Source organism: Athene cunicularia (assembly GCF_003259725.1).
Source record: "Athene cunicularia isolate RWA chromosome 23 unlocalized genomic scaffold, athCun1 chr23_part1, whole genome shotgun sequence".
Classification (NCBI taxonomy): domain Eukaryota; kingdom Metazoa; phylum Chordata; class Aves; order Strigiformes; family Strigidae; genus Athene; species Athene cunicularia.
In genome coordinates this window covers 6445388-6459179 of record NW_020799130.1, presented here as the reverse complement: position 1 = coordinate 6459179, position 13792 = coordinate 6445388, and the positions used below count along the sequence as shown (strand labels likewise).

The 13792-nt window shown below is 53.9% G+C and overlaps 1 protein-coding gene across 3 annotated transcripts; it reads left to right on the top strand.

Moving 5' to 3' along the window:
• The first annotated feature begins 5471 nt into the window (after positions 1 to 5471).
• On the top strand, positions 5472 to 11649 carry LOC113488311 (coiled-coil domain-containing protein 81-like). Of its 3 annotated transcripts, none has more exons than XM_026863409.1 (11): positions 5472 to 5660; positions 6186 to 6247; positions 6689 to 6842; positions 7096 to 7352; positions 7770 to 7855; positions 8255 to 8551; positions 8937 to 9060; positions 9506 to 9634; positions 9946 to 10082; positions 10367 to 10491; positions 11024 to 11649. In XM_026863409.1, coding segments are annotated over exons 1-11 (1452 nt in total). In that variant the 5' UTR covers positions 5472 to 5581; the 3' UTR covers positions 11026 to 11649. The 3 variants fall into 3 exon arrangements, with proteins under 3 accessions (XP_026719210.1, XP_026719209.1, XP_026719211.1); XM_026863410.1 differs by having other exon boundaries at positions 5619 to 5660; positions 6356 to 6842; XM_026863408.1 differs by having other exon boundaries at positions 5549 to 6247.
• The last annotated feature ends 2143 nt before the right edge of the window (positions 11650 to 13792 follow it).

Below are 13792 nucleotides of genomic sequence, written 5' to 3'. Positions count from 1 at the left end.
TGGTTGGGGGGGGGGGCGGCGGGTGTCTGATGGACTCTTGGAGGCAGTTTCCGAGGGAGATATTGGGGTCCTTGTGGACAGTAATGGGGTGCAAGAAGGGTCCAGTGGGGGCTAGTGGGTTCCTGGGGGGCGATCTTGTGGGGGATCTTGCGGTCCTGAGAGGCTCCTGGTGAGGTTAAATGGCCTTAGGGGAGTTTCAGGGATGTACTGGTGTCTTGGGGGATAAAATGGAGAACTTGGGGGCCAATAGGATCTGGGGGGGCACTAACGAGTTTGGGGGGTTTGGACAGGCTGAGGTGTTTTGGAGAAACCTATGGGTGGCAAATGGCATTTGGGTGAGTTGCAGGGGGGGTTGGGATTCCTGGGGGTTCCAGGGGTACCTGTTCCTCTGCAGCAGGTGCTGCTGCCCCAGGGGTGCCCTGAGAGTGTCAGCCCCGACTACCTTCAGTACCAGTGCTGGGAGGCCCTGCTGTTGCTACTGGGAGCACAGCGTGGGAGTTGGAGGGGGCTGAGGGTCACCAGGAGGGCTACTGGGAGATGTCATCAGGGAGTGGGGGGGTCTGGGAGGTAACTGGGTGGTATCTAGGAGTACTGGGATGGGTTGTGGAATACTGAGAGGTAATGGGGTGGCTTCTCGGACCTACTGGGAGGGTACTGGGATAGACTGGGAGGCACCAGGAGGGGATTGGAGATGTAGTTGGGGGCTACTGGGAAGGGCTGGTGGTTTACTGGAAGAGACTGGGAGGTAACTGAGAGGGAGGCATTGTGGGCGGGGGTAACTGGATGGTAATTGGGAGGTAACTGGGTGTGACTGGGAGCACTGGGCAGGCTCCCCCCCCCCAATCAAGCTCTGCAGCTCTGCAGAGCATCGCCGCTGACCCCGGTCTCTACCAGATGCTTCCATGTTTCAGCACCTTCATCTGGGAGGGGGTGAGCCCCAAGGGTGTCCCCAACACATCGGGTAACATGGATGTGCCCCAAAGGTGAGGTGGCCTTTGTGACACCCCCCCCAATTTTGGGGGTCCGCCTTTGCCCCATGTCCATGTCAACATGGTGCAGAAAAACCTGGTGCTGCTCATCTGCCTCATGGGGATGGCGAAGGCTCTGATGAACAGCCCCACCCTCTCCCTGGAGAAATACTTGACTGTGGGGGACACCATCTCCCAGTCTGTCCCCTCCCCTAGGATCCCTGGGGGATGTCACCAGCCTGTCCTGGTCACCCATGGCTGCTGTAAAACCCCCTGTGTCCCCCCCCCGTGTCCCACCATGTCCCCAGTCTATACTAGCTCATCCCCATCATCACAACACACATCGGGAGCCACCAGCTCTCCCAGTGTCCCGATGTGGGGACGTCTCCATGTCCCCGCCATGTCCCAGTGTCCCCATGTGTCGTGACAGCATCATGTTTCTCTTTGGGCTGACTGGGGAGGGTCTGCAGCTGGGCAAAGTGAATGAGTGTTCTAAAAAAGGGTCAGAAATTCATAGAAGCATCTTCTGCATCTGGCTTAAATGAGTTAATGCTATTGTTGTGTCAGGTGGGGGGGTTTCTAATGCCGTTTTTTTCTCTCTCAGCAGGAGATGACCGTGCACATCCCTCCTCCAGGAGCCAGGACGCCGTGTCTGGGTTCAGCCCATGCTGTTCCCAGAGCTCGTGTCCTCAAGGGGGACGGGAGGGTGTCACCCCACGAGGGGCTGGTGTGTTGCAGCAGTCGGTGCTGTGAGGGCTGGGGGGTGGCAGCGGCACGGCAGCGGCTGTTGAGGTCCCTCGTTTGCACAGCCCCGCCCCCACCCGCTGGGGAATCTCTGGGTCTCTGGGGCAGTTTTTGAAGGGTCCCTCCCAGTTGTGTCAACGGACCCAGCGCATCCAGGAGGTGCGGTTGGAGCTGCTGGGCCTGGCAGAAATCCCTCGACACTTGTGATTCAGAAGAGGTAAAATTTGGACCCACAGGTCTCCTTGGATGATCTTCAGGAGCTGGGGACTGTGGGGGACACGGGCTTTCTTCCTCTGCTCCAGTGACTAGTCCCATTGCTCACAGGCAGGGGAAGAGCTTGAACAGGTGAATCTGCCATTTCCCTTCTCTGGGGGTTACAGGAGCTCTTCTGGGGGTGAGGGAGGTGTCAGTTCACCAACTGAGCCAGACTGGGTAGTGCAGCGATGGGCTGTAATTTATCCGACCTCAGCAGTGTGTCTGTGGTGTAGCTATAATCGTCTCTGCCTGCACAAATGTCCTGGGGGCGTCTTTTGTTTTAAAGGAGATATAATAAATAAACTCAGTGAATCCAGTGCACGGTCTCTCTGACCAAACACATAAGCATTTACTTGAGGGTAAGATAAACAGTTCCTTGAACTCATTGGTTATACTGACTAAATCCCCGTTGCCTAAAATGGGACCAGGATTGGCTGGGAGGTGGGTGCCTCCATTAGAAACATCCACGTTGCGGCAGATGAATCCCACCACAGGCTCCTGTGTTCCTCACCAGGTCTCTGACAGCTCTGCTCTTGTCCCTCACTGAAGACGAGTACAGTCTCCGTCTCCTTTATTTGCATCTTTTTTTCTCTCTGTTTAACAGAAGGGAGATTCATAGACGTTCAGTTGCAGAAGCTTCTGTTTGAAGATCACGCCTGGATCTCCAGGTAGGTCTAATTAGATGCCTTTTCTGTTCATCTGTGATAAGCTCAGGCCCTCTCTCTCCTGTTTCTGAGCACCGCTGCCTGAGGCGCCTGGCATTGCTGGGGAGATTCTGCACCTCGTTGTGCACCATGAATTTTGCTGGTCAGCAGGAGTGAAGTATTTTTAGGACATAAGCTACCTAAAGTGCTCTGAGGTGAAAAAAGTGTTCTGTAACTTCTCAGAGATAACACTGGAATAAAATCAGAATATAATCCTTTTGAGCACAAGAGGCTCAAAACATGAGGTAATAGTTATGAGCAGAGCTCTATATTTTTTTAGTTTGGATTTTTATCTATTTTAGATTTGAAGTTTGAATTTAAACAAACTTAGTTGAATTGATGTGGAAAACGTGTTCAAATCAATCGTATTTCTTGCAAATGAGAATAAACCAAGCAGCAGTTACAAAGAGTGTTTTGGCTTAAAAGCGATCTGTATTTTTGAAGCCAATTCTACAAGTTCCTGTTAAATCAAAGTGGCTTCGAAAAACGACCTTTGAATTCGGTGTTACAAGTGTTGTGAGTCTCTGCCTTCTAAACCATTATTGTCAAAGTTGTGTGGTAGAGACGTAGGCTGGGCTGTGGCCTCTCGGGACACGGGTCTCCTTTTGCTCAGAAGACTCTCAGGCTGCATCAAGTGCCCAGACATCGCAGCGAACACAGAGGCTCCGAAAGAGTAATCAGCAAGATACAAAGGAGGAATGGGCAAGAAAAAGGCGAAAGCCTGAATCCTGTCTGTCCTAAATCAGGAACTGCTCAGCTCTGAGCTGGCCGCACAGGCCACCTGCAGTTCAGGGTCTCGGGCACAAACCTCCTGCAGGTCGGTACTTACCTTCTCCTTCCTCACAAACGAAAAATAAACCAGTAAAAGGAGATGCCTGTTCCTTAGTTCAGTGAAGGGAAAAGCAACTTCTCTTGAGGTCTGTTTGCCACTTTTGGAGGACGGGCCCGCGCTTGAAGGAGAAGAGTGCCCTGACAGCAGCTGCCGGGCAGGCTGAGCGGTGCGGGGAGCCTGCTCCCCGGGAAGCTGCTCCACTCTGTGTGGCTCAGTCGCTGTGGGTTGGGGTCTGAAGCCAGGTCCCAGCAGGCACACCATAACTCCCTGCTGGCTCTCTGCCTGCTGATTGTCCCGGTACCGCTCCAGATGTGCAGGCAGGAGGACACTCACCGCTAATGGGAGAGTCTCGCCTCAAGATGCCGCAGTCCCGAGCTCCGCCCTGTGCTTGGCCCGTGAGGAGCCACGGCTCCGGCTGCAAACCCAGTGAGGGGGGAATGCGGGTGTGGGGCTTTGTGGAGATTATCTTTTTGGAAGATAATGGCCACCTGGTCCTTGATACCGACATGAGTAATTGTGAGAGCCGAGCAACCAGGCCTGTGAAAAACTAAGACAAACAGCCTGGGAAAGCAAAAGTTGAGGCTGATTGAAAATATGCCTCAAACACTCGCAAGACAAAACTATGAGTCACAGGGTGCTTTCTGTGGAGGCCGAAGCTGATAAGGCTGCCCGATGTATCTGGGGGAGAGAGCCCTGTGGAGACAGGACGGCTCTTCTCTGGGGCACCTGGGCAGATTTCAAGGGCCATGTGTCCGGTGAGTGAACTTTGCTTCATTATCCACGAAATGCGTATTAAAGTTGACACCCCTCAATATGCTAACGAGGGCTGTCATGATCATGCAAGTGACATCATCCCATGGAACACCTTACCCCTCCCCGTACATGGGATACGTAGGTCTGTGGGTTGACCTAGGGGATGGACCCAAGGAAAGTGGGTATAAATCAAAGGGGAGAAGAAAGGGCTCTCTCTCTCCCTGCCCCCCCCCGGCCATCTGGAGAGAGCAGTGAAGCAAAGAAGACGGATGCCAGCGAAGAAGATGGCTGCCTCCTGGAATCCTCGCCGGCAGGAGCAGCGCAGGAACCCAGACCGGTGATCTGTATTCCCCCATTCCCTCTATCTCCCTCTTTTCCTTTTTCTATTAAGAAATGCAAACCATATTGTATTGCTCACCACAGCTTGCTCTGTACTTAGCCAATTATCATGTGTTCAATTAGTGCATTGTAGGTAGTTAATAAATGCTTGAACTTGGAGACTTGTTGTCCGCTCCAACTGGGGATTTGCGAATCTGAGTCACTTGTCCCCCTCATTGGAGCGGGACGTGACAGTAATTCTCTGCTAGCTGCCTCTGTGTAAAGAACTTATTGTTCAATGTTCCTCTCTGGCTTGCCACTGCATAGAGAGCTGTTGTTTAGCAAATTCCTTAACTAGAGATATGGAGTGAAGTTGAAACATTGAGTAGGAGGTCCATAGGCTCGTACTTCTTGCTTGTGCTTCTTGCGTTGTGCCAATTAAATATGAGTTATATTGTGTGGACAGTAGCTTAGAACCAATCACAGCTTGTTTAGCTGTATGCGATCACGCCCTAATAGTCTATAAGATGCTCTGTACTTAATAAAATTGGATCAAGCTGGCAAACCATATTGGTGTTATTCTTGATACCTGGGCTTTATCCGTCGAGAGGGCTTGTGCAGGGAGCGCCTGAGCCAGACCAGGTGCTGGGCGGGGGAAGCCCCGTGCCAGCCAACTCTCTGTGATGTCATAATGCACCTTCCAGTGATGCATACTGATGTCACAGAGGGATGCCCCACATAAAAGGAGAGGTCTCCTCAGTGCCGCAGCACTTCCCAGCAAGGCCTGGGCACTGCTGGACACTGCTCAAGGGCTCCCCAGTGCTGCCCTTTGAAGCTAATCCAGAGCCAGTAGAAGGGTCAGGAGACAGCAGGGCTGTTCTGGTGGGTCCTCGCTGACAGGCAGAGCCCTCGCTGACAGGCAGAGAAGCAGAGGCACATCAGAGAGGAGAGGACACACTCTGAGAAGAGCATCTTTTTACCAGAGCTGCAGACGAGCGACAAGGGCAATGGAGGACTGCTGCACCGTAGCTGTCAGCTTTGAGCTGTGCAGCTGGTTCCCCACACTCCTGCAGCTCTCCACCGAGGGTAAGGTTTTCAGGAGCTCCTTCCCAAAGGACACTGGGGCTGTCCACGGTCAAAAGCTGTGGCTGCTGGGTTGTGGGAGTGGCTGGAGAGGGCTGGGGGCTGCTGCGAGAGCCCTGCCTGAAGGTCCCACCGGGCTCAGGGGACCGTGCGGCAACCAGGACCCATGGGTGGCATGTCCCCCTTGTGAAGGGGGCCATCCAGGGCCAGCTTCCCCTGGGAGCTGGTACTTCTTGGGGTTCTGGCTCTGGGATGAAAAGGGGTCCTGCATCCCAGCTGCGTTAGATGGCCACAGCCCAGGTGCTGAGCCCTTCTCACATGCCCGTTTCTGCTTCAGCGCTGCCCCAGGAGCAGCGTAAGGCTGGCAGTCGCCAACTGGGGCGCAGCCCAGCTCCGCAGCCATGGCAGCGTTTGTCTGGGCTGGTTTTGGACACCTGCATCTGGCACCCCCTGGGCAAGGAGCTTGCCAAGAGGCTGTGAGATGGACGGCCTGGAGCCTGACATCTCTTTCCTTCCCTTGCTTTGCAGAGGTTGTGGCTATCTGGGATGCCGTGTCTGCATACATCCTGGGACAGCTGAAACTGGACAAGGTGCCCTGGCGTCTTGGTTCCCCTTTTCTCTCCAGATCCCGGGCCCCAGCGAGCAATCCCTGCCTGAGCATCATGGCAGCACAGTAAGACAACCCCGTGTGCCCACAGCTGCTTCTTGGTCAACCAGGAGAGAAACCAAGTCCAGATCTAGTCTGAGAAAGCATTTGGCGCACGATGGGGCTTCCCTCTTTCCTGTGATCAGAGTGAAGAGACCAAGCAGGGGATTATGCTGGGTCTGTGCCAAGGATAATCCCTGGGAACCAGTCCGAGGGGTATTCCCTGTGCTGGAAATGCCGGGGATCTTCTCTGGCCAAAGGATGTTAGCAAACACCTTGAGGAGGGGAAGACAAGAAATGGAGAACATGGGCTTTTCCCAAAGCTTTCACTTTTCCCATCTCTGAAGTCTGCACTCATCAGCCTGTTTGTCTTTTTCCTGGGCAGGGTGTTGTGGTCACAGGACTCGGGACCTTCGCTGTGGTCCAAGAGCGATTCGTTGGCGAAGAAGAGGTGTATGTGGTTCGAAGACCAGTCTTCCAGCTGGACATGGACGCGATATGTCTGCAGGAGCTGGCATTCCCCACAGTGCTTATCCCGGGTGAGAAGGCAGTGGCCAACCTCCGCTTGCCCCCTCCATGTCTGGGGGCGGGGTGCGTGCTCTCTGCTCTGTGGAAAGGCAGGGGAGAAGCAGAGAATTGCCGCCAAGGGTCAGGGGACCGCTTGAGCTCCCCCAAAACAAAGCACTCCCCACAAGCTGTTTCTGTCAACCACCTTTGCTCGGGCACTTTGTCAGGAACCTTACAGGGAAATTTGGCCTGCTGTGGCACTGACGATGTTGTTCCTCCTTGCAGGCAACATTGAGATCAAGACGCTGAACTACGAGTGGCTATCGCAAGCCACCTCCTTCCCGCAGCACATGGTGGAGGACTGTGTGCAAGAGACCATCTTCTTGTACTCTTTCCAGCTGAGGAACAGGCAGCGCCTGGCCTTTGCCTTCAAGGACATTGGCGTGCTGTCCTGCAGAGACAACGTCCTGTGCATGCGGTTTTATTACGACTGCGTCACGGGGCTGGAGAGCGAGGCCAGCCAGATCGCACTGCTTCACACTGTAAGTCGTCAAGCCTGCTTCAGCATCTTCGGGAAGCCTGGTGAAGGGCGAGCCACCCAGTTGTCACGGGCCAGCCTGGACGTGGCAGGCCAGTCCAATGCCTGTCCCCGTGCTCACCCCCACTGAGCTCTCTGTGAGCACAGAAAGTTTCTCCCGAGTTTCTGGGTCCTTGCCTGACAAAAAGCCCCGCAGGGTTTTTGCGCAGTGTCGGTGTTGGTCGTGCAGCACCTCCAGAGCAGAGCAAGGGCTAAAGTTCATGGCGGGGGGGATGTGGGGTGTGGGGGGTGTGGGTTGTGGATTTGGGAGAGAGCTGTGCAGATGTGGCTCTCTTTTGGAGCTGGAGACAGCTATGCTTTCTCTGGCAGCCAAGAGGAAACTGCCTTGGAAACCTTCTGACATCTCCGTGTGGCTTTGCAGAGGCTGTGGATGCCGGGTGCGGCGCTCTCCAGGGGAGCAACCACTGCTCAGGGGATGGAGGCTGCTCCTGCCCACGCGTTCCCCAGGTGAGTGCGTTTCCTCGGCAGACTGAGCCGGCGGCTTCCCAGCTCCCGCTCCGGAGCTGTCGGGGCTCGACACTCAGCACCAAGTCAGGGATCAGCCCTGCAGTGACTGGTTTCTGGTTAGCTGGAGCTCAGCTGGGGCGAGGCTTGTGTTCTCTTGGAGTGATGGGGCACGGCGAGTGTTTCTCATGCCCAGCCTGACGTCGTCCGCATCAGACAGAAACAACTGCGCAGGGTTAAAGCTCCACTTTCTGGTGCTGGGGGGAGGTTGCCAACTGAACCTGTGTGTGGCCACCACGGGAAAGGGATGCCATGCCTGGCACGGCAGTCAGGGTTAGTGCTGGGAAGCTGCAGGGGTAACGGTCACCCTTCTTCATGCCTCTGTCATCATTTGCTTTCCAGGTTTCGGTTCATTGTTATAGGCGGAGCAGTGGCCAAGGATTTCGCCAGCCGGCACAAGAAGGCTGGAGAAAAGCACAGGCCCAGAAGAAGTACTGGAACGGGTCCGTGCTGTCCAGGGCTGACCACAGCCCAGTTGAAATGCCCTCCCCGTGGGGCTGCTCCAAAGAGCTTCCTCCCACCTGCAGAGGCGTGTCCTGGCAAGCTGCTGCAGAGACGGGCGAAGCTTCCCCTGCCTGTGCTGCCAACACAGGGGCCAAGCACCAGGCAGCAAGACACAGGCAAGAAGCCTTCTGCCAGGTGAGACACTTGTGGGAAGGGATGCAAGGGATCCCTGCACTCACGCAGGAGAGACATCCCCTTGGGACACTCCGGCTCCAGGGACTCAGGAGGGTCCCTGGCACATGTGCCACGGTTTTTCAGAGCTTGTCTGCCCCATCGCAGTCCCCTCAGCAGGGAAGGCAGGGGATGTTTGTGCACTCTGCCTCCCTTGTCCTCTCAGCAGAGCTGAGGGGCACTCCTCTCCCACCCATCTAATGGGGCTCAGGAAAGGCTCCCCCCTGCCCTGGGAAATGGCCCCACCTCTCCCACTGCTTCTGCCAGCCTGGGGAGCTTTGATGCCCAGGGAAAATGGGAGACCAAGCTCCCCCTGCTCATGTCGACTCCTCCCGGTGTCTCTTTGCAGTGTGCTCCCCCCATGCCCAGGCAGCTCCGCCAGGACAAAGGAGACGGTCAGGCAGGGGCCAGTTTCTCCAGCCAGGCCCACCGCTGCGCCCCCGTCATCCGAAGGCTGCAGGAGAGCGCTGCAGGTACGTGCCTTGCCGTGACTGCTGTGCTGTTTGAGACTCGGCAGAAGCCTCTCTCTGCAGAGCGCCCTCCTGAAAGGATCCCTTGAGTTCCTTGGAACCTGTCTGTCACCTCCTTCAGATCTTCTTCACGAGGAGGAAGCTGCTGCACACCCTGGCCCACTGTTATTGCCCCCTGGGATGTCCTGAAACACTTTGCTCTGGCCAGGGGCTATTGGAAATGGACAGGTCCTTTCTAGGGCGTTGGCAGCAGAGACCTTTGGTCACTCAGCCATGTTTGCCATCAGCTGAGGAGCCTGGAGTGACTCCACGGCCCCGGGCACGTCAAGGGCAAAGCCGACAGAGCGGCTGAGGCAAGGGGCAGCAACACAGGTCAGACCCAACAGAAGCCCCTCCAGGAGCTGAGAATAATCCTGTCTGCTGCTGCATTTCTGTCCCCCCTCCCCAGGAGGTCTGGCAGGTGTCTGCGGAGCGGGAGAAAGTGCCGTACTGGTGGAAGGAGCGTCGAGACCAAGCAAAGGCAGAATTGGAGGCGTGGGAAGCCTGGTCTGCAGGGGAGGACCAACAGCCACCCCAGGTACGGGCAGCGATGGGCACTGCGGAGAGCAATAGCGACTCTCTCTGTCGGGGCACCTAGGGCAGCAGGTGGCCAGGGGATGGGAGCAGGACCAACAGCCAGCTGCAGGGCAGGGCTTGGCCTGCTCATCCCCGTGGGGGAGGGATGGGCAGCAGGATCCAAGGGGCAGAAGCAGCCATCAGCCATGATGGCAGGCACGCGGTGCCGAGTCTCCTGGCTCCAGGTCCTGCTGCAGGCCCCTTTCCAGAGTCTTCTGGGAAGCAGCACCTCTGTTTCCCAGCTGTTTACTGAGACTGTCTCCTCCTTGACAGGCACTCGGCGCTTGGACTCCTCACCCTCCAGCCCAGCCCAGGAGAAAGGAGGTCAACAAGAGGTGGAGACAGGCTGAAAACCCTCTCCCAGAGCAGCGGACGGCAGCAGCAGCTCAGCTGCGATGGCACCAGACTGCGTAAGTGTGCACCAGCTCTGGGCACAGCCTGGGGCAGTGGAGCAGCCATGACCCCGCAGAGACGGCCAGGTCCCCCGTCCCTGCGTCCTGGGGTTCTACCGGAGACCCTCTGATGTCTCCTGACATGGCCATGACCTGGCTTACCCCCCCGGCTGAGGCCAAAAACTCACCCCAGGGTGAAAGGGTGGGTACGCGCGGGAGTGGGGGGTGCAGGGGCTGGACGAGGGGAGAGGCAGAGGGGGTCTCCGGCAGAGGCTGAGGGCTGTTGTTCCCTGTTGTTGCAGCCAACTTTCCCCACGAGCGGTTCAGGTCCTCAGAAGGCTGGAGACGTATCACCAACAGAGGAACATATTCAAGCATGTTGCTGAGAACAACAGGCGACATCAAGAGCAGCAGAGGCAGCTCCCCTCTCCAAAAAAGGCTGTGCTTCCCCTGGTTGCAAGGCCCATCCCTTCCCTGAGGGCGGCCCTGGGGGAAAGAGGGGATTTCTCTGACACCCATCCTGAGACAGCAGCAGGGTCTGGGGGCTGGCTTTGGGCTGGACCAAGCCAAGGGGGACTGCCTGGGCAGCCTGAAGAGGCTTTCCATGTGGGATGTAAAAGTCCTGGCTGCAGACAGAGGGGTCCCTCTGGCTCTCCCCTTTCCAAACCAGAGAGCGTGTCCTTCCCTGGCACATCCTGCCCCAAGACACCTCGCCCCAAGGCGGGACACCTGCACGGGACACCCAAAGTCTTGGCTGCCCTTGATCCAGGCCCAGGCTGAGCCCAGGATGGGACCTTCTCAGGCGCTTGGGCACAAGGGGCCTCTCCCAGCTCACAGACACCCTGAGGCTCCATCGCAAGCAGATCCCATCCCAGGTGGCCGGAGCTCAGCCTGTGGGACTTCTCTGCCTTCTCCCTGCCCATAACATCTCACACTTGTCTTTCTTCCTCCCCACACTAGATGCTGGTACAGCAGCAGACGGGAAAGTGTCAGCAGGCTCTCACCGTGGCTGTTAGCAAAGGGGCTGCCGGAGTCTTCCCACTCCCGAGTTCCATTTGTTTTCCTGGCCTGACCTGAGTGAGAATCGTCCCCCCAAGGCATCAGTCTCCAAGGACTCCACACCACGGGGGCCTCTCTCTGCTTGCCTCCGGACTCCTTTGTGCTCCTCAGCTGCATTTATTGCTGTGCAGCTCTTCTGAAATAAACGGTTGCCCCTGGAGCTGCCGGTCGGGAGTGTGTCGTCTCTCCAAACCCGAGCCCTGGCGGGGCTGCCTCCGGCCCTTGCAGGAGGGCGGGGGCAATGGGCTCGGGGCCGGGGCTGTGGGTTCCATTATTGCGGGGGCTGGAGGGTGCTGGGCTGGTGCCACAGCAGCTGCTGCCTCTGCTGGCTGGACGTGGAGGCCGGGCTGGAGGCGGGTGGGCTGGCGTTTGTCCGGGCTGGCGAGGGCCACGCCCCTGGGGCTCTGTGGCAGGCAGGACAGGTTTCCAGCACAGGCGATGGCTGCTGGTGTCGCGCCCAGCTCTTGGGGTGCCGGGGTGGGCGGGCCGGCTGTCCAGCTGTGAGGGACGGCTGCTGGTGCTGGGCTGGGATGAGACTCAGGATGCTATTGAACAATTTTGGTCAGTTCCATCATCTTGCCCTGTTCAGGCTTAAGTAGAAAGGTCACATTTCTTGCCCAGAAATCTCTGCCTGCTGCATTCCCATGGAGTAATTGGCGGGAGGTTTCCCTTTCTGTATGTGTAAGGTTGTCCTGTCCCTTGCTAGAGGGGGGTGTCTCGTGCAGATGGGCAGTAGAGGACATCTCAATTCACTCAGCCCTGGCAAATCAAAGCTCTTTCCTAACGACAGAAAGCAGATCTGAGCTGAGATACGAGACCACTGTGAAAGCTACTGCCTGACGGCCAGGCCAGAAGAGCAGAGCTCTCCAGTCTCCATCAGAAGGGGCCACTCCCAAAGTGCCTCCTGCCTTCTGATCAGTATATCCGTCACAGAGCAGTGACATCTCTGAGAAAGGGCCCGAAACGTCCACTACGAACAGCAGACGAGCCCCAGATGTCTTCAGCATAGGGTTGGCTGCGTTATTGACAGCCAGGGAATTAACTAAATGCAGTTCAACTCATTTGCCTGCTTAGTCTAGAGCACTTTTAAATCCCCATGCACTGATCCAAGTTGCCAGAGGTATTTTAACCCTTGAGAAACCAAGGTGCTAAACATTGGTTAAAAAGCAATTTTTAATATACGAAGTCTAATTATACAAGACAGTGCAGTCATTGCAGGATTTGGCTGAAGTATGAGGGATGTGTGATTTCATGAAAACATGAGCTAGTTTCATTTTTCATTTTGCAACAAATAGAAAACAGGAGGAAATATAATCCCCCCTAACAAATACAAGACTACAATACAAGAATACAATACAATTCCCACCAGGTTTTAGTATATCCCCAGAATATTTAATACTTTGGCTTTTTTTTTTTTCTTATTTTAATTATTATTGTTTTCATGCCAGTGTAAAAACTTCTATGTCAATTTATTTTATTTTCTTATTCGTTTATTTGCTTTGTCATTTTTTTCATTCCTCTCACAGAACAGACACATCTCCTGTGCGAATCTGCAGCAAACAGAGCTAAATGTGTAAATTTTCTAATTTTAATATATGCAACTAAAGTTATCAATTTGTGCTGAGTTACAAATGTGGAAGCCACACTGTACATTCTCATCCTAAAGTTGAATTAATATCTACTAGTTTGATATTTACAGTGTGTGTGCATTTATCTCTTTCCCCTTTTCTCTATGTAGATAGGTAGTATATGCACACACATGCTCCTAAACTTTTTTTTTTCTCCAGAAACAGAGCTACATTTAATTTGATTGGTTTTGTTCTCCTTTAGCTTAGCAAAGTTGGAAGAAGAATTTGAAAATAAATTCAACAGCCTTCCTCAATACAGTAGCCTGTTGAAAATAAATTCAACAGCCTTCCTCAATACAAACAACTGAAATCCAACACAGATGGATTACAACGTGCAATACATTTGTTGAAATACAATACATACAATTGTTGAAAATAAATTCAACAGCCTTCCTCAATACAATACAACTCAATACAAACTTCCTCAATACAAACAATATTGTATGTATTGATCATGTATCATGTATCAATACAAAATATGTATCAATACAAACAATATTGTATGTATACAAACAATATTCCTCAATACAAACTTCCTCAATACAAACAATATTCCTCAATACAACTTCCTCAATACAAACAACTGAAATCCAACACAGATGGATTACAACGTGCAATACATTTGTTGAAATACAATACATACAATTGTTGAATTGTATGTATTGAAATACAATACATACAATTGTTGAAAATAAATTCAACAGCCTTCCTCAATACAAACAACTGAAATCCAACACAGATGGATTACAACGTGCAATACATTCTTAAGCAACAACAATGCTACAACAATCTCAGGGATTGATATTTTTGTACTTTACTGTTATATGTGGGAAGTGTGAAGTCAGAGAAAACACTTGTCCAGCACTGAAGTTAGTTGTTCACACCTGAGCTAGTTTTCAGGCTGTACTCTTAACTCTTGATTTTCATGCTGAGTAGAGCCAGTTAGAGTTTGTAAATTAAATGCATTCCTCATAGCAGGCAAACTTATCAAAACCAGGAATATTTGTGAGGTAAGTGAATATGATAAGTTTTCCTAGGAGA